The sequence below is a fragment of the Meles meles genome, chromosome 1 (genome assembly GCF_922984935.1).
Source record: "Meles meles chromosome 1, mMelMel3.1 paternal haplotype, whole genome shotgun sequence".
Taxonomy (NCBI): Eukaryota; Metazoa; Chordata; class Mammalia; order Carnivora; family Mustelidae; genus Meles; species Meles meles.
In genome coordinates, this window is record NC_060066.1 from 11,399,786 (window position 1) to 11,427,146 (window position 27,361).

The 27,361-nt window shown below is 43.5% G+C and overlaps 1 protein-coding gene across 5 annotated transcripts in view; it reads left to right on the forward strand.

Annotated features, from left to right (window-relative positions):
* ASAP1 (ArfGAP with SH3 domain, ankyrin repeat and PH domain 1) overlaps window positions 1-27,361 on the forward strand; it is a 352,276-nt gene that overhangs the window by 220,374 nt on the left and 104,541 nt on the right. For all 5 annotated transcript variants that reach the window (XM_046008073.1, XM_046008083.1, XM_046008053.1 and 2 more), the window contains one exon: window positions 3,845-3,990. In XM_046008073.1, coding sequence (XP_045864029.1) covers window positions 3,845-3,990 — 146 coding nt within the window. The remainder of the gene's footprint in view (window positions 1-3,844; window positions 3,991-27,361) is intronic.

A 27,361-nucleotide genomic window follows, 5' to 3' on the forward strand; every position in this document is an offset into this window, starting at 1 on the left:
AGGCAGGTGCCACATGCCAAGTACTATTTCAAGTACCTGACAGTTATTTCCCATTATTTCTGCCCTCAACAGGATTATTCGTACTGTCCCCAGATGTACCTCACTAAACTATGATTTTTCAGATGTATCTGTACTAAGAAATTTCACCCATGTATACATATGTCTGATTAACATACACACACATGCTTATGCACATGAATATGCATGCTGACTCTATGGTTGTTCATTTACGGAATTAACAAAACATGCAGGACCCATGACCTCCCCTATACTTACTTACCAGTCTCCCCTTCCACCTCTCTGACGTCACATTTGATGTTCCATCTTCTCTTCCTTGAAGGGTTCTGGTGAGGGTTAAATATATTGTAAAAAGCACTTGGGTCAGAGAAGGTTCTCGGCCAATGCCAGTGCTCCCTTCCTAAGGCCTATCTCTATCTTAGCCAAGTCTGTCTTATTTTTGGATGAGTCAGTCATCTCGGATAGACGAAGAGCTTCTTGTAGTTCTTTCTAAACCCTGCATGCCATTCCAAACTCAGGAGAGTGGTTTTGTTGCAGGAGGGAGGGAAGAGATTGGGGTTGGGGGAGAGAGGAAGCATTCTGTAACACTATTTCGTAAACTGGTTGGTGTGTACATGAGTGTTCCGTTCATCTAAAGAGTATGATAAATGTCATCTGAAGTATTTTCTAATTCCAAGCAAACAAAATCCCCTCTAACATTATGTTTTACTGGAGACACTTATTTGAACACAGTGAAACAGGCAGCTGAATTGCTTTTTTGCTGGAGAGTGTCGGGTCTGGTGGGATTCTCTGGGGTGAGGTGAGGCCGGTTGGCCTTAGAGAGAAGGTATCAGGGGTAATTCAGTTTATGAGGAGATCAAACACGTGCATCCTGTCTGTTGAGCTGATGTGGCCTTTCTTTTGTGTTTTTCTGAGCCACTTCCCTCAGTTACTTGGGCAGTAACCAGAGCTGCATTTTATCTTTTTTAATATCTCAGCCTGAAATGCTGACATCCACTCTAGGCATCGTGAGTTTTTGATGCGGTGATGATAGGAAGGCTGCTGGGGCTCACTGCATTTCACTGGAGTGCCCTGACACTCGTTTCCTTCCGTGCACGGACTTCCTTCTCGGGCAGCTCCCCTGTGCGGACTCTCGGTGTGTTCTGTCAGGGCCCTTGGCTGCTGGGCAGTCATGGAGAGTGTATTCGAGAATGCAGTACTTTTTTTTTTTTTTTTTTTTAAGATTTTATTTATTTATTTGACACAAAGAGAGAGAGACAGCAAGAGAGGGAACATAAACAGGGGGAGGGAGGTCTCTGACTGACTGAGCCACCCAGACGCCCCGAGAGTGCAGTACTCTAGATTTTCCTCTCAGTTATTCAGCAATCTAGGAGTAAGACGGAAATGCTTCTGAAATTCCTGAAAAGGAAATCAACAAGTCCAAGTCAAGAGATATTTACTGAGCCCTCACTCCGTAAGCATGGCTCACAGAAAATAAACACCGTGGTATTTATTGGGTGGGGACGCAGAGATGAGCCGGAGGTAATCCCTGCCTCTCGTGGTCTGGTGCCAAGGAAGAATCTGTATTTACACAAATAAGACATGATGTGGTGGAAAGTATTGCAAAAGAGGGACTGAGTATTATAGGCAAGGAAGGAAAGCTTCATAAAGAGGTATTGTAGGAAACCTTTAGAGATACTATTTTGCTAGACACTTGTCTTAGATACTTACCATTGATTCATTCATTCAGTAAATACTGTGCATTTCCTGCGGGCCTGCATACAAATCCGTGCTTCCCTGTCCTCCACCATAAAGGAGGAGAGAAGTGGGGAGTCCAGGCATCCGAAATGCCTCCCCATGGAAGTGGTGCACCTCGGCTCTGCTCATGTTTTCCTTGGTCAGTGTGTTTCATGTTCCATGCCTTCCTCCCTTGAGGGTGTAGAGATATGCAGTACTGCCTCCCAGAGCCTGCAAGGATGGGGCACCTGGTCTTCTGTTATAAGTGCTGACATCTTCTAGAGGAGTCACAGAGCTGATGCACAATTTAACAGAGTCACACTGGATGCTGTCTTGATAGTAGACTGTAGGGGAGCAAGAGCTGGAATAAAGAGACTTGTAGGAAGCTTTTGCAGTGGTCAAGGCAAGAGATGACGTTAGATCAGGTTGATCACCATGGGGATAGTGAAAAATTGTCAAAATTTTGGCTGTATTTTAAAGGTAAAGGCAAAAGGATTTGCCAGTGGGCTGCATCTGGGATATGAGAAAGAAAAATCAGTATGACTTTGGGTTTAAGTCCCAACAGCTACGAGAATGTACTTGCCATTAGCAGGGACTGAGATACAAGATCTGCAGAGGAAAAAGAAGGTTGGAGGCAGAACATTAAGGCTTTGCTTTTTAGCATGTCAAGATGAGAGTTATTGGGCATCCCAGTGGAGATATTGAGTAGCAGTTGATATAGAAATCTGTATTTCAGGGGTGGGATCTAGGCTGGGCTGCTGTTTGGGAGTTCTTAGCTGATAGAAGCTATTCAAAACCACAGACTAGGTGAGATCCAAGAGTGAGCATAGATAGAAAAGAAAGGCCCAAGGCCTTCCAGCATGAGGAGGTCAGGGAGATGAAGATCCAGCAAAGACATTAGAAAGGAGCAGCCATGAGATAGGAGGACGGTCAAGAGAGCATGGTATCCTGGCAGCCAAGCAGAGAGTGTTTCAAAGAGGTGGGAGTGGTTGTTATTTATGAAACACTCACTCTTTTGAGAAACTTTGGATATTTTATATCAGCTAATCAGTACTCCAATCACGTAAGATAGTATTAGGCTCATTTTACAGATTGGAAAACAAAGCTCAGAGTGAGATTTATTAATGCCTCTGATGGACTATAAAAGTTAAAAAAACTGGTAAGATAGCAAACTTATAGGTTGTGAAACCAAACTTGAGACATAAATCCATCTGCTCCATGCCTGCACCATTTACATCAAGAGATCATATGGGGGGGGGGACGTTTAAAAATGCTGTTCCTCAGACCTGAGGCTTAGACAGAATTAAAGGAAATTAAATTGAGTTGCAGAGAAAGAAACATGTTAGAACCCATTGATTCTTTGCATTTCAAGACAGATTTTTTTTTAAAGATTTTATTTGTTCATTAGAGAGAGACAGTGACCGGGAGGGAGAGAGAATCTAAAGCAGACCCTGTGCAGAGCACAGAGCACGACCCTGAGGTCACAACCTGAGCCAAAACCAAGACCTGGACACTCAACCGACTGAGCCACCCAGGTGCCCCCCAAGATTGAGGTTTTTTTTTAAGATTTTATTTATTTATTTACTTACTTAAAAGAGAGAGTACATGTGTGAGCGTGAGTTGGGGAGAGGGGCAGAGGGAGGAGGAGAAGCAGCCTCCCCACTGAGCAAGGATCCTAATGTGGGACTCAGTCCCAGGACCCTGAGATCATGACCTGAGCCAAAGGCAGGCACTTAACTGAATGAGCCACCCTGACGCCCCAAGGTTGATTTTCTAAGGAGAATTTTCTCCTTGTTTCGTGATCATCATAGTTTCTTAGTGTAAATACAGTGTGCTTTAAATGTGATAATTTGACCCCTCACCCATGGGGGTCCATGGATTACCTGGGATGTAGGTGAACCGAACACTGGAAGAACAAGGGGAACCGTGGTTTAGTAGAGTGAGTAAAGACATTCAGTGTTCCACTGACCACCTCTGCACATGTTCGATGAATAATTGATGCGGTTTCTCTTTGCCTTCCTTTTAGGAGTATCTAGTGATCAATCAGGGTTCAAAATAACTCGTCATTGTGGCAAATAATAGTTCAGACTCCTCTCTCCTTCTTTTTTAGATCACGTACAAAATGAAGAAAACTATGCACAAGTTCTTGACAAGTTTGGAAGTAATTTTTTAAGTCGAGACAACCCAGATCTTGGCACTGCTTTTGTCAAGTTTTCTACCCTTACAAAGGAACTGTCCACGCTGCTGAAAAATCTGGTAAGCCATAGCATAAGGGATTTTTTTTTTTTTTTAATTACAGCTTAACTGAAGTGCAATAAGAAGATAAGGAGAACAATCTCCTAATCTTCTCCCCAACCACCAGTCTTGGGGGTGAAAAAAAAGTCTCAGGTATGGAGTCACATACAAAAAAATACCATTGTAAAATTCTTAGATCCAACTGATAGCTGGTTAGATTTCTTGAATCAGAGATTAAGCTGAACTCTCTTGTGCATTCTGCATTCTTGTGCAGGTCTGGTTTGCGTTTTGTTTTATGTAGCTTTCAGCAACTCTTGCTTTTTAATTAGTTGGAAGAGTGATGATGATTTCCTTGTCAAACATACTCCGGAATCATGCACTGCAAAGGTTATTCCTCACTCATATGAGGACAAGCGTGCATCTTGGTCTCTGCTTTACAAATAATGAGCCTCTCCAGTTCCTCACTTCTTTCAGCCCCCTACCAAGAGAAAGATTTTGAGATTGGGGGAACCCATGGTTACAGAAGTTGATGACAAGAAGAATCCCTAAAAGTCTGGGACAGGAGAGGTGCTGACCCCAGGAGGGGGACACAGACTTGGGGGTGGGGCGGTCTCTTTGGCAGGCACTAGAGGATTCCCACCCTCACACCTTGTTGACACTCGAAGGTTCGTTCTGGGTAGCACCACCACCCACACTTTCTTAGGCATTAAATTAAGCAAGTCTCTCTTCTCCAAAGTCCCGAGAGATAGACGTACAGGGAGGTTGAGTGCAGCCAAAGCAAAACTACATCATACTTTTCCTTGTCTCTTTCCTGAGGAATAGGAACTGGTTTTTCCTCTCCCCCATCTCTCAGTATGACACCTTTCCCCCCTTCAAGAACTCAAGCTCAAGATGTCTTGGCTCTGGGTCATTTACTCTTCTACTAGATAGGCTTCTCTGGCCTTACAGGAGAATCTTGTCACAGGTCTGTTTGATACAAATGGCTACTTTACAGATGAGTGTACAGTATCGGAAAGATGAAAATGGCCTTTCTGTAGTGTATTAACCTAGATATTTGACCAATCAGAGTATCGTCTTTTTTTTCTCTCATACTAGATAAATACATACACATGTCTGTCTTCCTCACAGCTTAATTCTAATTTGTGGGTTATGCCATTAAATTAGTCTCCTATAGAGCGCCTGGGTGGCTCAGATGGTTGGGTGACTGCCTTCGGCTCAGGTCATGATCCTGGAGTCCCGATATCGAGTCCCGCATCGGGCTGCTTCTCCCGCTGACCTGTCTCCTCTCATGTTCATTCTCTCTCTCTCAAATAAATAAATAAAATCTTAAAAAAAAAAAATTAGTCTCCTATAGTGACAACTAATCATAAAATAAAGGTTGAGAGTAGAAATATGTCTTATTTTCAAAAACTTTCAAAAGGGTAATTTTGAACTTAGGACTAACACATTCCTACACTTTGGGGTTTATTTGACAAATCCATGATATCTCCATGAATCTTTAAATCTCTTATATTCAGAAGCAGACCCTCATTTCTCCTTCCTCTGTTACTGCCTGTCTTTCTGCCGATTGCATGCTCAGAGGCCGTGTGGTGGGAAGAAAAGAAGTGAAACAGGACTCCAGCTGTTCACTTGGTAATAACTGGTAATAGCCTTGCTCAGGGAGGAAGTTCTGTTTTCCCCGAGCTGGGTGTTTTCACAGGGCTATCTTGCTAACCTTTAGTTTCCAGGACACCGAATGTGTTTGGCTTTAGTCGCGATTCATTGCTTGCACGTTTCCTGGACCAGTGCAGCCCTGCACTCCCCTTCATTGTGGGTTCCTGTCCCCAGTTCACATCGGCCCCCCAAGGCAGTGGTTTCTCGAGCATCATTCACCACCTGTATTTGCTGACCCAGTAATACATTTGCTGACCGCCATAATAGAAACCACTGACTGGTACTTGACACTTCAATGAACCTGGCAATGTGCATGGTAGATTTCTTACTCAGCATCTTAAAACAATCCTGTGGTGGTTACACCTTCAATCCAGATGAGAAAGTTGAGGCATGTTATTATTTAACTTGTCCAGGTATGTTGTTAGTTAGTAGACATGTACCCAAGTCCACTGTGTCTACCATCCTCCTCTATTATACTGTGCCTGTCATCTGACTCGGTGGTTGTGTTTCCCGGTGAGAAATACTGATCTCACTGGTCCCCTAAACAGACTCCAAGCTAAGCGGCAGGCTTTCTTCTTCCCTGTCCTCTCTCCTTTAAGGGTTAGAAGACTAAGAAAGATCAATAGAAATTGCTAGAAGGCTCAGTTCGTTTAATTAAAACAAAAACCAACATTTATCTCTTTGAAGAGAGTGGTGGCGTTCCTGGTGAGGGAGCAGGTAGACAAATCCGTTTGTACTCTAGTTGGTTACTAAGGGAACACTCTCCTGATTGAATAAAAAGCCAGTCCCAGGAGTTTATACAACCTGACAACAGTTTCAACAGCTTGCTGCTTCCCTTTTTATGTCTTGCCAGGAAAGGCTAGAGCAGAGCAGACAGGCGGATGGGGCCAGGCCTTGGAGCCAGAGCTCAGAGGAAGGCACGCCCCCAGGAGGGAGAGGGTTCCAGGACAGCTTGCCGCACCTCCAATCCCCAGACAAACTCCTTAGCTTGCCCAAACTCTGAGTGTTTCTCAGGAGAGTCCTGAAAACCCTATTTTCTTAAGCGAGTGGAGTCTGGAAACATTAAGCAATAGTGGTTACAGGTGGAATTCAGGGAGTAAAAAGAAAAGAAGATACTTTGGTATTTTTAGCCTTTCTAAATTATATACTCACGGCAAATACCAAATGTCTGCTGTGTTCCAGGGTCTGTGGTACATACTGAGAAAGGTCATTTTCTAATTAAGGTAGTACATATAATCGGTATTCTTAATAACTTTTATTAAAACATTACTTAAAGTAGACGAAAGGGTGGATTTGGGGGTGAGTTCTAGATTTCTGCTTTTCTTTTCTTTTATTTATTTATTTATTTATTTGACAGAGAGAGAGAGGTCACAAGTAGGCAGAGAGGCAGGCAGAGAGAGAGAGGGGGAGAAACAGGCCCCCCACTGAGCAGAGAGCCCAATGTGGGGCTCGATCCCAGGACCCTGAGATCATGACCTGAGCCGAAGGCAGAGGCTTAAACCACTGAACCACCCAGGCACCCCTAGACTTCTGCTTTTGACTGACTCCAGAAAGAGAAGAATTTTCATCGTGTTAACTTGTAAGTAATCCTTATTGCGACTGTACCGTGTTGAGGAATTTCTAAAGGGTTGGTCCTGACACATACGACCCCCTAAGTGATGATAACGGTCTCATCGCCTTGCAGGTGTGTGTTTTCGTTTCCTAGCTCGCTGTGATTGTGGCGGGTGGGATGAGCAGGTGGGTGGAGCTGCACAGGGCCGAGGCTGGCTGCCCTTGTCCGGCCTCTGACTGCTCTCTGACAGGTGTGTGAGGACTGCAAGGAGGGTTGTGGTTATGACCGTTTACGCTGTGAGCCTGTAACAGAGTCAGTGGACCAAGTCAGGTTTAAAGTAACTCACTTTTCTTCTGCCTTCTACATACTAGAAAACAGTTTTTAGAGAAAATTGTTTCACCTCATACCGGAGGATGAGGGAGGCTGTGTCGGCTGGGGACTGGAAGCTGGGTCTCGGGCAGACCTGGAGGACAGCTCCCAGCCGAGTAGCCTGATGACCTTAGGCTAATGGTGGAACTTCTCCAGTGCTAGTCTCCTTATCTGTTACCTGGTACCGCTGGGACCTCATGGAGATAACAAGGTTGAATCCCTAAGCACAGTACTTGACATGTGGCATTTGCTTAACAAATACAAGTTTTTATTCTCTTATTTATAATTCTGTCTAGTTTATAAGTATTTTATTACTACATCTTCTCATTTGATCTTTATGGCAGCTCCCCGGGTGAAGGTGGGTATGAATAGTCCTGTTCCATTTTACAGATAAGTGCTCCAAATCTCCAAAAAATAATATGCCTGGGAATAGTGGAGTGGGAGCTTGATTCCAGGTCCCCTGACATGCCCTGATTCAGCGACGGCATCCCCCAACAGTTAAAGAGTAATGGCATTGCCTTCGTAGATCATGGGTGCTTATGGCCCACCTGGCTTGGCTAGAACCTACATGAGTAGCCATAACCCCTGTTTGTGTTTAACTTGGAAAATTATTTCTTATCTACTTTTCTCTTTCATTTCCCTCATCAGTGAGTTAAATAAATTGAAAAAAAGAGTGTTAGCTATTAGCTCATAAATTTGTGGTCTTAGGACTCCAATCTTAAAAATGATCAAGGACACTGAAGAGTTCTTGTTAATGTGGACCATTTCTGTCCATACTTACTATATTATCACTTAAAACTGAGAAATGTTAAAGTCTCTTAATTGATTTTTGCAATATGCTATTTGGTTGAAGTAGACAAAAAAATGCAGCCTCACACAGAACTATATATTAGAGAGAGGAGTACTTTAAGATTCAGGTGATTACCAGTATTCTTCTTTGATGCTGTGTCAAAACTTGGCCAGTGTTAGTTTCTTTATAGTTAATAGCAATGTGAATCTGAAACCCTATGTGTGGCAGGCTCACTTTATTTGTTTTTGAGAAAATATTTGCCAGACACCCACTTCTCAGTACCACAGTTTGTCAGTCATTCTTTCAAAGAAAAACAAACGGTGTCCCATTAAAAAACTGACAGACACGGGGCTCCTGGGTGGCTCAGTTGGTTAAGCGTCCGACTCTTGATTTTAGCTCGGGTTATGATCTCAGGGTCAAAAGATCAAGCCCCAAATTGGGCTCCACGCTGATCATGGAGCCTCCTTGGGATCTCTCTCTCCCTCTTCCTCCTCCCACCCCCACTTGCACACTCTCTCTAAGAAAAGGAAAAGCGGGGAAGCTGACAAACAAAATTAGCTATTTTAGCTTGCAACTCAAAATACTGCATAAGTGCTTTTTCTCAAGATAACTCTGATATTTTGGTGTGCCTTGAGAGTGGTTTGTGCAAACTTCTGTTATATCAAACCAGATATGGGAAAGATGTACTCGGGTCGATATGTAAACAAATCAGTAATTTTAACTGTTTCATTGTGGGCATTTTTAAAAGAAAATAGCCTACCCCTGCCCCCCACAAGAACATGACCATGAAGAATACAGTGACCTGGGTTGGTGTCGAGCAGTGCCTGGATTCATGTAGGTTCACCCCCATTACTTTTGTACTGTCCGTGCTAATATCTAAACAGTGGGAAAGTCAGATGAAATCTCAGTATTACTATGAAAGTCCTTTTGGCCTCAGAGACCTCTGGGGGCCTGCGGACCACACCTTGAGGCCCCACTGGCGTAAGAAATCACTGGCTGTGATTCCAGACCTGGCCCTAAGTGGGTTGATAGCATAGCCTGACTGAGAAGCACCAATGTCTTCACCGGGAAAATGAGGAAAAATACCTTCTATATCCTGTGCTTGTGTGAGGATCATCATACCACACACATGAGAAACTTCGTAAGTTGCAAAGTCCTTGGGATACACACGGCGGCTGTTACCGTACTCACAGACTCTGTTAGTATTAACTGTTTTGGCATTAATAGCCACCGCAGGAGACTTTATTTTTATATTTTTTTCTTACTGTAAAAAGAACACATGCCTGGTGGGGAAAATACAAAATCCAGAAAGAAAATTGCAGTTTCTCTTTTATATTCTCCCTTCCCAGAGATAACCATCATTGATGTTTGGGGTCTATCTTTCTAGCCCTCTTTTCTGTACCTTTTTTCCCCCAAATAGATGAAATCCTGTGTTCTAAGGAACTTTGTATTGCACTAGATTTCATTCAGTGTTGGCATTAGAGCATTTGCAATTCACCTAGTTGAGACAAATGTAAAATTCAGAAGCTTGAGAGGATAGGACTTTCCAAAGTGTGCCCTATGACAGGTTCATCATCATTGGCCATTCAGCCCTTGTCCCTGTGGCAGTCTTGTCTCGCCCCTGTGGTGAGAGCCAGTTCTGGGACATCTGCTTGATGGCAGCCTAGGTACTCGGGCAGGAGGAGGACCCGGGACTTACTGTCCGGGAAGCGATTCACATACATACAAGGTCTTTGGTCTTTTGCTTTCTGTGTGCTTTTGACCCCTTCAAGTGAAAACAAGTTCCTCGAAAGGGTGTCTTTCATCAAGATAACATTGCCATTTGTATATTTTTCTGATTAAAGTCCAGGTCATCCAAAATTTCAGAGATGGAGAACAGATCAGTGGTTCATCAGAGTTTGGAGAAGGGGTCAGGGGTGCAGTTATAAAGGGGTAGCCTGAGGGAATTCCTTTGTGTTGATAGAACAGTTCTTTAACTCGATTGTGGCATGGATGTGCCTGTGTATACGTGTGATAAAATGTCACGGAGCCATACGCAGATGTACTGAAAAATGAGTGCATGCAGAACTGGTGAAATTCAAGTAAGGTCTATAGTCTAGTTGATCATCTCAGGCCACTGTTGCTTCGCAGATTTTGATAATGTCCTGTGTGTAAGCCCTTAAGTTTGTAAGGTGTTAACGCTTGAGGGAAGCTGGTTGAAGACACAAGGGACCTCTCTGTACTATTTTTTTTGTGCTTTTTGCAGCTTTTTGTGAATCTGTAATTTTTCCAAAATAGAAAGTTTACGTAAAAGTATAAATCATCAAATTCTGGTCAGGGAGAGAGAGCGGGGAAAAATCTTGAATGATCTAGCTATGGTTATATGAAAATTCCAGTGTAAAACAAATGTACCTAGCAAAACGCAGGCCCTCGCTTCTCTGCTGTGCCCTCACATCTGTAATCCCACTTCCTGTGCACTTTGATATTTTTCTAAACTTTGATATTTTTCTCCGTGTTTTCAGCTGCTCCCTCTAGTTAAAGTCCTTTCTGTGGCCACTGTTCCCTAAACGCCAAGTGATGCACTCTTTCCCCTCAGAAGCCAGTCTCTTTGTCACGTGTGACTATACAGCTAGGGAATGCTGCCTCTTAGTGGTGAGAAGCCAGAGAAATGTGGACATGATCTGTTTTGTTGATGTCTTTAATATGTGTGTGGCCAGGTTTTAAGTGCACAGGCTTTTATGGGAATTACCTGTCATAGCCTTTGGGTCACAGCATATATTTCATAGATAGTAGCATTTTTTTAATTATTAGAAATAGTTCTTTAGTTGATTTACCAGTCTCTTATGAATTCATCCTTCCTCTAGTGAAAGAAGCCTTCATAATCAAAGCCAGCTCCAGACATAACAAATTACTTGTTGAGGGGTGCCTGGGTGGCTCAGTCAGTTAAGCGTCTGCCTTTGGCTCAGGTCATGATCCCAGACTCCCAGTGGGGAGTCTTCTGCCCCTGTTGTCCCTCACGCCTTCTCTGTCAAATAAATTTTTTTTAATTTAATTTTTAAAAAAAGTACTTGTAACCAGGTGGTGGGTAATAGGGAGGGCACGTACTGCATGGAGCACTGGGTGTGATGCCAAAACAATGAACACTGTTATGCTGTAAATAAGCAAATAAAAATAAATAAATAATTAATTAATTTTTAAAAAAAAGTACTTGTTATTTCTGGATTATAAACTGTTGCTTGCTTCCATGCCTTTGTACCATCCATTCTTTCTATTTTTATTATCAGGGTTAACATTTTTTTTAAAGATTTTATTTTTTTATTTGACCGAGAGAGGGTATACAAGCAGGGGGAGTGGGAGAGGGAGAAGCAGGCTTCCTGCGTAGCAGGGAGCCGGATGAGGGGCCTGATCCCAGGACTCTGGGACCAGGACCTGAGCCTAAGGCAGAGGCTCAAAGACTGAGCCATCCAGGTGCCCCTAAGTAGTCAACATATTAATGATAAAGGCTTTCTTTACAATGCAGCTTCCTTGTCAAAAAGGAGGAAAAGGAAGAAGAAGAAAAAGGATGATCTTTTAGAGTTTTTGCTGTTTCAAAGTATTTTTGTCATTCAAAAATATAGTTAAATATACAAAACCAAAATTATGTTCAGTCTTTTTTTATTTTTAAGTCATTGCAAAGAAAGCAGTGAAGTTACCGCTTGCTAAACACTGCCAGGGCTGCTCTCCTGCCAGTATCTCGTCATTGCCTGGGATCCAGGGAAAGAACCTAGGGAATCAACAGAGGATTGCATCCACTTAATCACCAAACCACAGAGTGGGACGGGAAAGGAGTAACTGGTGGATTGAAGCAGATTCTCAGTGGGTAAGGAAAACTATTTGAACCATACCTCCCAAGACCCGCAATGTAGAATCAGTTTTAGAAAATATATGTAAAACTTCTTTTAAAAGGAGGTGCCTGGGAAGGATACTGGTCTAGCCCGGACTGCCCACATCTTCTCTTCCCCGAGCCCTTAGACAGTTCTGTCGCTTGCAGAAGAGCCTCAGTCCCCTTTAACAGCTAGAGGACACTTATTTCCTCAGACCTGTTGAAGCAAAGGAAAGATTGCTCCAGCTGCAGACCATTTCCTGTTTGCAATCTCTGACTGCGGGGTATGTAGTCAAGTTAAGGATTTATTTTTAATTGTTCTTCTTTTCTTCCCCCTCAAATGAGAATAGCAAAGAAACATGCAGGTTGGATCTATATTTATAGCTGACAAATTATTTCTCACGCCCTTCTTTGAAATGCTGAAAAATGGGGAGATCATGAGTATGCTCAGCAGTCAGCTGGTGGCCCTAGATTATAGAATACATCTTAACAACCTTATCCTCTTGCAGAATGGTGTTCCGTAATTGGAAGGCTTTAACATTTGATCTGCCAGACGTCCCCTCATGTCTTCACTGGTAGTTGATATTGTGAGACCTTTCATGAAATGAGATCTGTCCACGTGGGTAAGAGGGAGGTTTTCTTTTCCTCTGCTCTTACAAAAGTTGTACATGTTTACTATAAAAATTTGAGAGGGGCACCTGGGTGGCTCAGTGGGTTAAAGCCTCTGCCTTCAGCTCAGGTCATGATCCCGGGGTCCTGGGATCGAGCCCCGCATCGGGCTCTCTGCTCAGCAGGGAACCTGCTTCCCTCCTCTCTCTCTGCCTCCCATCTGCCGACTTTTGATCTCTGTCTGCCAAGTAAATGAATAAAATCTTAAAAAAAAAAAAATTGAGAAATACGGAAAAATTTAAAATAAAGATCAGTATATAATTCTAACTTCCATTAATACTAATAATACACTATGTCCTTTGAAACAGCTTTATGGATTTATACAAAGAGCAGCTGATAAAATTCAGAATTTTACAGATTCAGAGTGGTGGCAGGGTGCATATGCCATGTATTATAGAACACCCCTCCCCTCTCTCCCTCCCCCTCCCTCCGCCTCATGACTTTTCAGGCAGGTCCGTCCTCATAATTAAACACAATCTATTTATTCCAGTGAAACACGTGAATGTTTATGTGAAGGGAGATGAAGACTCTGAGAGTCCCACCTCAGTTCAGGTCAAAGCTTACCACCACATGAATCAGGTTAGATCAGGTTTTGCTGCTAAATGAGTTTTAGAAAAAACAAACTTGGGGCCCCAGGATGGCTCAGTCAGTTAAGTTTCCAACTCTTGGTTTTGATCTCAGGGTCGTGAGATCGAGCCCTGCATTGGGCTCTGTGCCCAGTGGGGACTCTGCTTGAGATTCTCTCTCTCTCCCTCTCCCCCTCCCCACTCATGCTCATGCTCTCTGTCTCTCTAAAATAAATAAGTCTTTTTAAAAAATTTTTTTAAGTTAATAAAACTTATACATAGACATTGCAAACTTTACTTAAAGTCTGTTTGCTCTCTAGGACTATACAAATAAAATTGCAAAATTACTTTAACAGTCTACATAGTATATTTCAAGGTATAACTAAGCCATAATTGATTCCCTGTATAGAATTCGAATTTTACATTCATTAATACAGGGGTAGCTTATTTTAGATACATCCAGTATACAGAAATCCTGTGGTATCTCTGAGGCCTAACTTAAAAAATGGTTTACCTTTCTTTTGGCTTTTTTGCATTAAAAACATTGTAAAAAGGAAGTTCAGATAAGGCCTTTTCAGCAGGATTGCATGCAGTGAGTAACAGTCTTCATTTAAAATGTGTTTGTGGGGGCGCCTGGGTGTCTCAGTGGATTAAGCCGCTGCCTTCGGCTCAGGTCATGATCTCAGGGTCCTGGGATCGAGCCACGTGTCGGGCTCTCTGCTCTGCAGGGAGCCTGCTTCCTCCTCTCTCTGCCTGCCTCTCTGCCTACTTGTGATCTCTCTCTCTGTCAAATAAAAAAAAAAAAAAAATGTGTTTGTGGTTGTCCGGTGTTACTCCAGTTGAAACAGACTCACAGCATTGCAACGCTAGCAGAGACTTACATTTTGGAACTGGAGGGAAAAGAAAAACTGGTCCCTTATTGGAGAAGAAAGTTTCGTTAGCCATAAGAGAGGACTGAACGTGGGGGAGAAAATCTCAGGTTGGCATTGGAATGCTTGGGATGTCCCCAACGTTTGCTTATCAGTATTTCTCTAAAAAGATAGAGCTGGTCTCACCCCCAGAGACCTTCAGGCAGGTAAAGTGTTCATTATTCCTATGGTTACATTTTCTTTAAACAAATAACAATGATAACAGTAGTGTGTAGAGTGTGCTTCCTATATCCCAGGCACCGTGTTACGCACTTTCCATGTGTAGTCACTAGTCGGGACTAGCATGTGCCACAATAATAGATTCACCCCCTGATCTCCATGGCTTCCCATAGGAAGAGGTGCTTTTCCTCCTCATGTCCCACATTTACCGGGGGAGTTTGCTCCACACACCCAGTCATTCAGAGCCAGAGGCAGATAGAGGCCATCCCCATCAGCACAGGGTGCACCGTGGCAGAGGAGGAGAGGCTCCAGAATCACATGAAGGCTCCTCACCACCCCTGATGTATTAGCTCACCACCTTAAACCAGGTTCTTGGCCGCACCGGCAGGGGACAGGAAATAGAAGGGAGCAAGTAGGATATTTGGTGAGTGTTGCTGTTTCTTCCTCATCGCACCTGACAGCAGCCCTATCAGGTAGTAACCATAATTATCTTTATGGAACAGTAGAGGAAACTGAGGCACAGAGCACCAGGTCACAGCAAGCATTCAGACCTAGATGGTCTACTCCAGAGCCCATGCTTTTAAGAAGTACACTGGATTGTGTCTCAAGGATGCGGGCATCCTTTTATGGGCCTCATATAAAACTTACTTTTGATTTATTTAAGTAAAAAGGACTGATTTAAAGGGCAGCAAGTAAAACAGTGGCACAGATGCAGCAGGAGGAAGGCAAACACTGTTCTGAGGTAGCGAATAGCCTTCTGGCTACATGAGCTTGGTTCCAGAAGCCTCCAGAGCTGCTTTTCCAGGCCCAAATCTGGAGGCCCTTGTGAAACACGAACACGGATATTTTCCTTTGTTTAGAGAGTTCTGCCAAACTCAGCCTCGCACTCACTCCTCTGACCTCTTCCACCGTTCCTTGATTTCTTATTTTCCATCCCAGGCCTGACCTCTTATCTGGATTCTGCTGTTCCACCCACCTCCTCAGATTCAGTGTTCTCTTTTGAACTGGGTTTAGATTCCTCTTCAGGATGTTGCCTCTGCGTCTCTCCTCTCCTCCACTTCCTGTAGTTTTTGGAGGAGGTGACCCACTCCGGATCCAGACTTTTGGGCAGGTACCACAGCCCAGCTAGGGCACCTTCTTCTGGGCTGTTGTCAGCCAGCACCAGGGACAGGGATTAGTGAGGGGGTGTGGCGGGGATGGCATGTACAAGCCAAGTGGGTGCTTTGAGCTATGTACACCCTGTGCAGCTCTGTGCAGTGGCCCTGCTGGACCCAGTGCATCTGGCTCCCTCTGCCTGAGAACACGAATATCAGAATCTGAGATGCCTTTCCCTAAGCGTTTTCCCTGAAACACTCATTCCATGCCGCCTTTGACAATAGTTCTGGATTGAAAAGTACTCCATATTGCTTTTGGGGATTTACGATGCCCATTTGTGTATTAAAGGCTTGGAGACATCCTATTATTAAAGAGACCTGTCCAATTCCTTTTTTTTTTTTTTTTTAAACTCATTTGACCACATACTTTCTTGTTGTATAAGAAACATTAACTTCCATGGAACCACTTTGAGATGTGCTGATCTCCATGTTTTCTGGACCAGCTAATCCATTTCATATGTTGTGTTTAATTTTATTCCATTTCATATCTATTTCTTCTTTACATTTCACTCTGTAATTTCTGATTATTTAAGCTGGTTGCGTCTTTACATTTTCTTTACTCTTTGCCTCTTTCAGATTGTACCCCCTTTGGTGTCTTTTGGTACATCTAGGTTTAACCGTGAAGAAAGAGGCTGCTGATCTAGCCTTGAACTAGTAGCTTACATCTACTAAATGTGAGTAGGCCCTTTTATTGACTGGCTGCCCAGCTGTGTTAAGCAATTGAAAGTTCAGAGAGCTGGCAGAAGTGCACGACTTTGAAGTCAGATAAAACTGAGTTCACGTTTCTGTTCCACCGATCCTAAAGCTGGGTCACTAGAGGTGGAATCATTTATTCAGTTACTCACTCATTCATTCACCCAGAAAGCAGAGATTTCAAGAAAGGCTTCCCAGAAGAGACACCTTGAACTAGGCCGTAAAATAATTAATAGATATTTATAAAACTATTCTCTTAGGCTTGCAGATGTGTGTTTTGTGAACTACAAGCATTAAGCAGCATTAAGCATTGGTTGATACACTTGAAATTTATTTACTGACTTACTTATATCAAAAGATTTTATTGGGGTGCCTGGGTGGCTCAGTGGGTTAAGCCTCTGCCTTCGGCTCAGGTCATGATCTCAGGGTCCTGGGATCCAGCCCCCACATTCGGCTCTCTGCTCAGTGGGGAGCCTGCTTCCCCCTCTCTCTCTGCCTGTCTTTCTGCCTACTTGTGATCTCTCTGTCAAATAAATAAAATCTTTTAAAAAAATTTATTTATTTAGAGAGAGTGAGCAAGTTAGAGGGCATAAATGTGAGGGAAGGGCAGAGGGAAAAGTAGACTCCCAGCTCAGCAGGGAGCAGGACGTGGGACTTGATCCCAGGACCCTGGGATCATGACCTGAGCCTAAGGCAGACACCCAACCAACTGAGCCACCCGGGCACCCCTGATACACTTGATATTTAGAGAGTAAGGTCAAAGTCTGTACTTCAGGGTTTTGGTTTTCAGTTTTGTTTATTTTAAAAGATTTTATTTATTTATTTATTTATTTATTTATTTAGTGTGTGAGTTGGGGAAGGGGCCAAGGGGGAGAAGAAGAGAGAGAATCTCAAGCAGACTCCAACAGTGGGGAGCCCAACATGGGGCTCAATTTCATGACTCTGAGATCGTGCGTGACCTAAGCCAAAATAAGGAATCAGACATTCAACCTACTGAGGCTCTCAGAAGCCCCTGGTTTTCTTGTTTTTTTGTTTGTTTTTGTTTCTTTGTTTTTTTCTTAAGTAAAGACTTTCTAAATTGTGTTCTTGACTTAGCCAGCATTTGCTAAATACTCTGTTCCAGGTTCTGTGCTAGGCTGTCACTTTCTGTTTAAGAGACTGTTTGTACAGACTGTTTTAATAGTTAACGCTAAAGTACTACTTCATTTTATAGGAAAAGATGGACATGGGGAGGGGACCAGGTATTTTAGACTTCCTGTTTTTTGCTGCCTACAAATAGAAAAACTTTTTTCCCCCTTCTTTGGTTTCCTAGCAGCAGTTGGCATCACCGGCATAATACCCAAGAAGATTCTTTTCTTCAAGGTTGACTTAGAAATGTAAAAATGTGAATATTACAGCCACATTTAGGTAAATTATCTGGATTCTAACATTTTCAGTGAGGGTCAAGCTTTGCGTGTGGCAGTATCATAGCCATGAGGTTTATCCGAGGTGCAATTACTGCTAATTGGAGCATTTTCAGTGAGGATACAATGAGGGGAAGCACAACATACGGACCAAGGAGACAGAGTAGGGCAGTCCAGGCAAAGGGAGCAAAACCCCTCTCTCCCCTGTTTTCCTGGGAGTTAAATGAAGACAGTGTCTACAAGGAGGTGTTGCCATCTCCTTCTCTGAGGGTACACAGTGAGCCCCGAGTGCTTGCACACAGTTATTTTACTACATTTTTTAATTTGTTAAGAAGATGCTAAGTAAAAGTTTTTGACTGTCAAACATATACTGTGTGATAAAGATGTTCAGTGAGGGCAAGGAAAATGGAATTTGATGTCACCTATGGTATGGTTTTGTTCTGGTTTAAACATAGCAAATTGTAGATGACATGCATGGAAATGAAATTAAAGGTCTGAAAGTCGATCATGAACCAGTCAATCGATCCTTTCAAGCACAGTAGGGAAATCCTTAGAGTCAAGCTATCCTTTTTTTAAGCAAAGGCCTAGCTGCCTGGACCTTCCTTTTGCTTTCTCATTTATCTTGGGCTTATAAGTCGTAGCTACTTGCCCTTTTCTTGCAGTTATCCTCAAATGAAATCAGGTGCTGCACCTACTATAAGGGATAATAGTGCTTTCAGTTTCACTCTTGGTGTAGGAGATGATGTTAAATCTAACCCCTCATTTGCTTAAATTGAATTAGAGAAAATATTGTTGCATTATTTTACGTTAAGGAATTCTCATATTCCCAGTACGCTTACATCTTCCTGTTTCTGTCTGTGCAACTTCCAGGAAAACTGTGTTTTCTGCTTAAATTCAGTCTTGTCGGTTCCTGATGCCTCTAGCATAATGGTGTAATTTGGGTCCCCCTCTGCCTTAGGTCTTCCCCAGATCACTCAGAGCATTCACTCCTGTGCAGTTCGTGGTAATTATGCCTGAGACCTTTAGACAGGTGACTTCCAGTTTTGACTGTAGCTTTCCCTTCTCTGAAGGAGTTTGGTTTTCCCTCTGCTTTGGACACCCTTCCTGTAAAACTGGTGCCATCACACGTAGCTTGTTTGAGCATGGGTGGTTGGGTGCCCCCTCAGAGTGTCTGATTGATTAGGATTGAAGACGTCGCTTCTAACAAGTTCTGGGTGATGCCAACACTAGGGGTCTGAGGACCATACTTGGTAAGGGAAGGATGGTCATTCTGGACAGAGATACAGAATTCCCAGTGTTACAGAGAAGCTGCAATGTTCCCTGCCAAATTCACTCCCTGATTCATGATTTTTACTTTTATACATACTGTCTGGTTTCTATCTTGTATTAGTCAGTCACATAACAAGTTGAATGAGAAATAGGTTGCTGGTTGATTGTATCACCCTCTTGTGTTTATGTGTCCTATTTTTTTTTATTGTGTTAATGTTAGTTACCATAAAATACATCATTGGTTTTTGATGCGTTGTTCCAAGATTCATTGTTTGCGTACAACACCCAGTGCTCCATGCAATCCGTGCCCTCCTTAATACCCACCACCAGGCTCACCCATCCCCCCAACCCCTCCCCTCCAAAATTCTCAGTTTGTTTCTCAGATTCCACAGTCTCTCATGCTTCATCTCCCCATCCGATTTGCCTCAGTTCACTTTTCCTTCTTCTAATGTCCTCCATGTTATTTCTTATGTTCCACAAGTAAGTGAAACCATCTGTGTCCTATTTCTTTTTAATATTCTGAATACAAAAATAATACCAGTTCATTGTCAAAAAACAAAATAGAGGGGAAAACACTGAAATAAAAATCACCAGCGGCCTTACAGACCACTGTTTCTGGGTTGAGATAGATCTATTTGTATCTTCTAACCCTTTTCCTATTTATAAATCTTTTTTATCATATGGGTATTTATTGCCATAACTTTTTAACCACATTGGTTTCATACTATAGCGCTACTTGATAACCTAATTTTTCACTTTTTTATATATTTTGAAGATGTTTTCTGATTTTATAAAGCACTGTAGCCTCAGACCTTTGTTTAATTGGAAGCATATAGCCTCTTAACGCAGAGCTACTGTGGTTGAGATGGGGTAGGGGGCCTGGAGCCTCCCCCGCAGTCAGTGACTATCCCCCACAGCAGGTTCTGCACAACCCCTTGGCAGTGTCCCTGACTTCATTTCTGACAGCTCTGTAGAATGCCCATCGTTTACTTGCCCCAGGACTGACTTACCCAGTCCCCTGTGCTGAACATCTCCATTGCTGCCACGTTCTTACCTTTGAGAACAAGTCAAGGGCGTCATTTAAAATTTCTGCATGTGCGCTGACAACTGATTGTTTCGATGTTGCCTTCGTTACCCTGTGAATTCAGGTTGCGTATTTTTATTTCTCCTTCCTTCATTGTTGTTTGAGTCAGTTAGGAAATGGAGAGAAATTGCCTGGACCCCAGGATCCTGGTAGGTCCCGTCTGTTCTTGCTCTCATCAGGTTAGGAAGCTCACTTTCTTGAGATCTTTCAGATTTTCTCAAAAGGTTCTATTTATATTATGCCAGAAGTTTTATAGTAGACATTACAGACAATGTAAAACTGTCTAGAGTTTTGATAGGAACCGTGAGCGGACCCTTCTAACTCTTCATCATCACTTCAGAACTGCTTAGTTACTGTTTTTGCGACTTTGTTGGAGGTAGGGGATGGGGCCACATCCTGCTTGTGAGACAGCGTGAGCATCTCCTTGCTTTTCTCACCCAGTTGGTCTGGATTTTTTTCTGGTGCATTCAGTTGTATCTTAGTAGCTCATTTTAAGCTGTAAGAGTACTATACCCAGAGAGTATATTACAGACCTTGTAGTTTTATCAGTGGTAGAAATGAGAAGTGACCAGCCTATACCCACAGCACCAGGTGGAGGCAGGTTCCAATCTAGAACACCCTTCTTCCCCAGTTGTCAAACCAAGTCCAGCAGCTGCTGGATGAAAGGTACCCTTGGTCTGTCACCCCCAGCGGTATCCTGAGGGCAATTCTAATCTCCTGTCCTTCTCTTAAAACTACCCCCACCTCCCTGCCTTCTACTCTGGAAGTGCAGAGTGCTCCAGGAAGACCAAAATCGGCACAGATTCTGTAACAATTTTGTGCCTCAGAACAGTTTTCCCAGGCATGGAGAGGAACCCATTTGTTCAGCCATTTACTCCAGCAACAAGCATTTTATTTGACAGGTCTACGCTGTCCTAGGGGTTTGATGTAACGCAGTGGTAGGCAAAACAGCCATAGCGCCTGACTTCAAGAAGCTTTGCTCTAGACAGTAAAGAAACAATCAAGTGCTTGTAAAATGTCCTGTGCTTGAAAGGGAGCCTCTTCTGCCTAGTGAAGATTAATTTCGCAGGCAGGAGAAATCTATGTAGAGCGGGTCAAGACCTCCCTGAAGAGGAGGCATGAAGACTAGAACAGGAGGCTCTGCCCGTAGCCGGAGAGTAGTCCAGGCCCAAGGTAAAGCAGGTGCATGGCGGGGAGAGCTTGATGGATTAAGAACCAGAAGAAGGGCTGGCATGGTTATTGGGCAGTGGGAACGGGGGTTCAGACGGGTTGCCAGGGCCAGACTTAAACTGGGAGGTTGGATTTGAATCCAGGTCCACGGGAAGCCGTTGATGGATTTTGAGCAGGAGAGTGATAGGATCTGAGAGTTGAAAAGTAGGACTCAGGAAATGAGAATGGAGTCAGTAAAAATGTTAATTGAAAACCTAACCGGCTGCTTACTCACTGTTTGACTTTGGGCAAGTTACTTAACCTCTCTGAGCCTGTTTCCTCATTAATTAGGTGACACCAGGAATCATCTTACTGAGTCGTTTTGAGCAGTAACTTTAGATAACATATGTTAAACACAGTACCATCTGTCATGTTAATAAATCTAATTCAGGCTGCTCTGCCTGGATTAGAGCAAGGTATATAATAGGATGCATTACCTTACAGTTTGTAGAGACTCCCTTGCAGAATGAGGCAGGGAAACAGCCATAAAACCTGCCATTGGAGAGAATTTGGTGCCATATGAAGGACATTTGGGAGTCCTCCAACCCTCCACCCCAGCCTCAAAAGACCTAGTCTGGTATCCAAAATGCTAATAACTGTATTTTTTCCACCACTGCCACTAACTTTTCAAATGTGAGAAAGTAAACTTAGTTACATTTTATTAAGAGTTTGTGTTGTGAGGCATTTCACATGCATAGCACCCAGTATCTGTTCTGCAACACCCTTGGCAGGTGGCCTTATCATTCCCACAATAAGCAAGGAGACCCGAGTCTCTAAGAGGCTGCATGACTTGTCCAAGGACACACCTTGCTAAGTGTGTGTCATCTGCTTGACCATGTGAGCCCTGGGCCCTGGCAGCTGTAAAGCGTAAACTGTTACAAATGTGTGAGCAGTGGGTGAGGTGGGAACGTTAATTCTCATCTGTGTTGGATTTGTAAGTGCCCTTGACCTGTGACCAGTGTTCTTTGTTTCCCCTTAATGCATATGCAACCAAATACAGTAAAGCTTGGTTCAGTGGGTCATTCATAGCTTAGTAACTGTCCTTTCATGTGTGTAGGTATAGCATAGTCTTCAAAACGTTCTGATAATCCGCAGGAAGATAGTGCTGGTTTGATAGTGTGGTTTGACCCCTCCACTTGACGCTCTGGGTTTGAGCACGTGACTTAACACGTTGGGGGATATCAGCGGCTTCCCATGGAGCAGGGCACGTGGAGGCACAGGACCCTGCGGCTTGCTGCAAAGCGGGAGCTTCGCAGTGTCCGTTCTCCCTGATCCTGTCACACCAGCCTGGGCTAGTTGAGGAAGAGGCCAGGACACCCAATTTAAAATCAGAAAATCAAGGCAGTAAGGTTAACGGTTTGCTCAGAGTCACCCAGCCCAGGGGTAGTGAGTGGCCACATGGCCTCTGAGCTTCTCAGCTCCTGCTGAGAACTCTTCCCTGTGTATCGTGACAGCCTGGAAACGGCCTGACAACAGGGTGCCATGAAGGAGGCCGTGAAGGAGTTAACATGCTAGACAGAATACCTCATTTATTTCAGGGAATCGGTGGCTGAACTGCTGGGAGCTGGCTCATTATTTTAATTGGATTTTCCAATGCGTTGAGCAAGTCAGCAGATTTGCATTAGCCTTACTTTCAGGGAAACTGTTTCTTTCTGTAGAGAGGAAGGAGAAAGAACCAGTGGGCAGCAGAGAAGGAATGTCAGAATTAACTCGGGATGGGAAAGCAAGCAAATTCTGTCCTCGTTAACTGATACGGTGCCATGTGCATTGGGCATCCTGGGGGCACCACGTATAGCACTGTGCTCTCAGAGGGGAACGAGGTGCTGCTGAGTCACTGGCCCCTCTGCCCGTGCTCCTGGGAAGGCGGCAGGGAGCACCCTGGGGCCGCCAGAAGCCATAGGGCCTCGTGGTGACCTGCAGCTGCTTCCTTGCTCCTGCTCTGGGCCCTGGTCAGTTAGGGGACAAAATAGATGACATGCCTCCCCTTAACAAAGAAGCATACCCTCTAGAGAGGAAAGACAGGTGATACATCAGCAGAGAAATAACAAGATCATTTCATTTTGTGGTAAATGAAGCACTCTAAAGGGTATAAAAAAATCAGGGCAGGTACCTAGAGAAAAGCTGATGGTGAAGTCCTCTCTCCCGTCTGGGATTACATGTTCTGTGTGTATGACATTCGGTAGGGTCTACCCAGTGGGAAGGAATACGTGGTTATTTTGATCAAAACCAGTATTAACTACAGTTTGTTTGCTTAAACAAGCCACTTTTGCATAATGAAAGGATAGCCCTCAGCCGCCTCCTGTCTTTATTACAAATTTCTGGTTGGGCTTGATGCATATATTTGCGGGGGACGTTTCCTCTTCGTGAGGAAGGAAGCAGACAGTAGTTTGTTTGGAAAGCAGATACATTTACCACACGCAGACATCATTCCTGAAAGGCTGTTAATGTATTTGCTTAATAAAGTGGAAAAAGAGGTGCTTTTAGAAACCCGTCCTTCATCCTGTGTTATCCTGACTCGTGTGAAGAGCTTAACGTTTATTCAACTTTATCACTAAAGGAAAGGAAATAGATTGGAACTTGAGTAAATGGGAATGGAATAATCGATAGAATTTTAGTAAAATTAATGGGAAATAATGTTTTACTAGATTTGAAAGCCTTTTAAAAAACCCATTGAGGATAATGAAGGTGATACAGGAAGGCTGTCCACTCATTTTATTACTGTGTTCACGTCCTCGCAGTTGCCCTAAAGATGGTTTTGTTACATATCAGGTTCCAAGCCTTGCTTAGGCCATGGGAAGGATTCCTGAAAGGACTGGAAAAAGTAAAAAATCAGGAGAATCACAGAATCCTACAACTGTCTAGTCATGTAATCCACCGCTGTCACAGAGCAATACCTTCAAATATTGGAGAAAAATAGATCTTTTCATTGAGATCTCCAGGGAAAGAAATTTTGTTTGGCCCATCAATAAATATTTCTTAAAAGTTTCCTTTTCTTAAGATTAGTTTGTCTTCTTTTTGACTTTTCCTCTGTGTCTTCGTAACAGGTCGTTACTATTTGCTTTGTATTTAAACCAGTCTCCTTTGGGGGCACCTGGGTATCTGAGTGGGTTAAACATCCTATTCTTGATTTCAGTTCAGGTCGTGATCTCAGGGTCCTGGGATTGAGCCCCACATTGAGCCCCGTGCTCAGTGGGGACTCTGCTTGAGATTCTCTTTCTCTCTTTTCTGCCTGCCCCTCCCTGCTACTTGTACTGTCTTTCAAGCTCTCTGTAATAAATAAATAAAATCTTTAAACAAAAAAACAAAACAAAAAAAACAGTCTCCTTTGCCAGTTTTTGCAGCTGAACCTGATTTTTCCTGGGAAGTAAGGTGGGGAACGTTTAAGTTTCAAAATTTTTTTTCCGGGGGCCTTTTCTTAGGCTCATCACTAGGAAGGTTCTGAATTCATAATACATGATATTTGGCCTTCTTGGTTTCTTATCAGCTCCCAAAAGTATATGTGTGGATAACCTCAAAGAAATTCTTAATTCTTGGGGTTTTCCACCAGTGCGGCTGGGGCCCACCTCTTCCTGCCCCAGGCCTGACCACAGTGGCAGCAACCGGCAGCTTACAGCATGCGTCTGGTGTGTGGTCAATACTTCGCTTCTGAGGGACTTTTCCTTCCGAGCAACTCCCACATTCAGTACTAACCACAGAGTTTCATAATTCTTTCATTGTTCTGTTGTAACACAGCCTTCACACCAAGGTGACAATGACATTAATGTATTTTTTTTCCCTGCTCCATTTCACAACAGATTTGAGGCATTGGTGGAAACCCTGATGTAGGACTGAGTTAAAAATGTTTTATGATCTCTGTCCTCTCATTTTGTGTTTTAGAATTTTTGCTTTTTTTTTGTTTGTTTGGTTTGAATAAACAATACAGTACATAGGGGCGCCTGGGTGGCTCAGTGGATTAAGCCGCTGCCTTTGGCTCAGGTCATGATCTCAGGGTCCTGGGATCGAGCCCCGCATCGGGCTCTCTGCTCCGCAGGGAGCCTGCTTCCTCCTCTCTCTCTGCCTGCCTCTCTGCCTACTTGTGATCTCTCTCTCTGTCAAATAAATAAATAAATAAATAAATAAATAAAAAACAATACAGTACATGGTACAAAGAAATGCTTTTCATGCAGAAGGGTCCACAGCAAAAGGTTCTTCCTCCACCTCCCTCCTTGCACACCCAGTCTCTGTCCCTGCGGGGAAACAGTACCGGCGGTTTACTCTATGCTTCCAGCCATCATGTAAACATGAACCCTTTTTTTTATTCTTTTTTTTTTTTTAAGTTTTATTTTCTTATTTAATCTCTGTACCCAGCATGGGGTGTGAATGGACAACTCTGGGATCAAGAGTCGGTGCTTCACCCACTGAGCCAGCCGGTGTCCCTGTTCTTTTTGTTTTACACTTTGCTTTATCACGTAACAATTTATCTTGGAGATATTTCCGAAGCTGGACGTTAAGAACTTCCTCATTTGGGTGGCTGTTGTTTAGAACTGGAGTAATTTATTTGACTAGTTCCCCAATTCCCTATTTGACTACTTCCCTAAGCTTTGCCTCCGTATAAATGGTCCTAGGGGCACCTGGGTGGCTCAGTCGGTTAAGTGCCTGACTCGACTTCAGCTCAGGTTGGGGTCTGAAGGCTGTGGGATCAGACCCCACGTCAAGCTCCATGCTCAGTGGGAAGTCTACCTGAGATTCTCTCTCGCTCTTCCTCTGCCCCTCCCCCCACTCTCACTCTCTAAAATAAATAAATCTTTAAAAAGAATTTAAAAAAATAAACAGTCCTGCAGAGAAGAACCTTGTACTCACGTGATTCTGTATTTCCTTCACTCTACAGATACTGTGCACCTGCTCTGTGCTAGGCAGTGTTCTAAGTTCTGGAAATATGACTGAACATTCAGACCCTGCTCTCAGGGAGCTTGCATTCAGAGTGAGGGTGCAGCAAACACATGAGGAAACAAATACAGATGTAAATGTGAGGGATGGTAAATGTTTTGAAGAAAATAACGTAAGGTTGTCTACGAATTGAGGAAAGATAGAGACTGGCCTGACTGGTGGAGGATAGGTGGGCCCCTGCCTCACTTCCCACCACCCACGCAAAGTCTGGAGACCCACAGGAGAGTGGGATGCAGGAGGCTTGTATTTCAGCAATGAGCTTGCTGAGGACTCAGAGCAAAATGTTACTACAGCTGTTCATCTGTGGCAGGGAGTGAGTCCTGTTAATCCCTAGTTTCCCCATCTCTTACCCAAGGCCAGTGGTTTTCAACTTTCTCTTTATTATTACCTGAAAACTGTCCCCACCCCATCCCCAGGAGCCTTTTTAAATACACTTTTTTAAGATTTTAATTTTATATCTATAGCCCAATTTAATTTAATTAATTAAATTAAATTAATTTAATTTAATCTCTATACCCCAGCGTGGGGCTTGAACTCACAACCTCAAGATCAAGTCACACACTCAACCAGCAGACTTTTTTTTAACTAATTACTCCCCCCGTGAGGTTTTAATACAACAGATACGCTCTGTAGATCAAGTTTCTGTACTCTGGCCCCTTGGAGAGCCACAGCCATTAGAATATCTAAGACGTTTCTCACCCCACTTCCCAGGAACCAAGGCTCTTGACCTCACAGAACGCAGACTGTGAATCAGCAGCTCTCTTGCTGTTGGCACTTGCCAGCCAGACAGTTTCCCTATGTGGGGTTAGTGAAATTGCATGGACAGAATTGATGTGGTTTTCAGAATCTCTTTGTCTTTGAAAGAAGAGAGAGTTGGCTGTTTTTGATCCAGGCCCTCTGGTGGTGTGTGCCCTGGACAACAAACCTGGTGTGTTAATGGTGGCCAAGGAGGGCAGAGCTAGGATGACAAGCTTCTGGAAGCCCCAGATGAGAGCAGTAGACAGGAGTCGGCAGAAGTCCCTTCTGCTCCACATGGCCTTTTTCTTATTTCTTACTTAACATCCCTTTGGACTTTAAAAATAAACCTGTATTCAGCCCTTCCTAGGTGTGCAGGACCCCGCTAGCA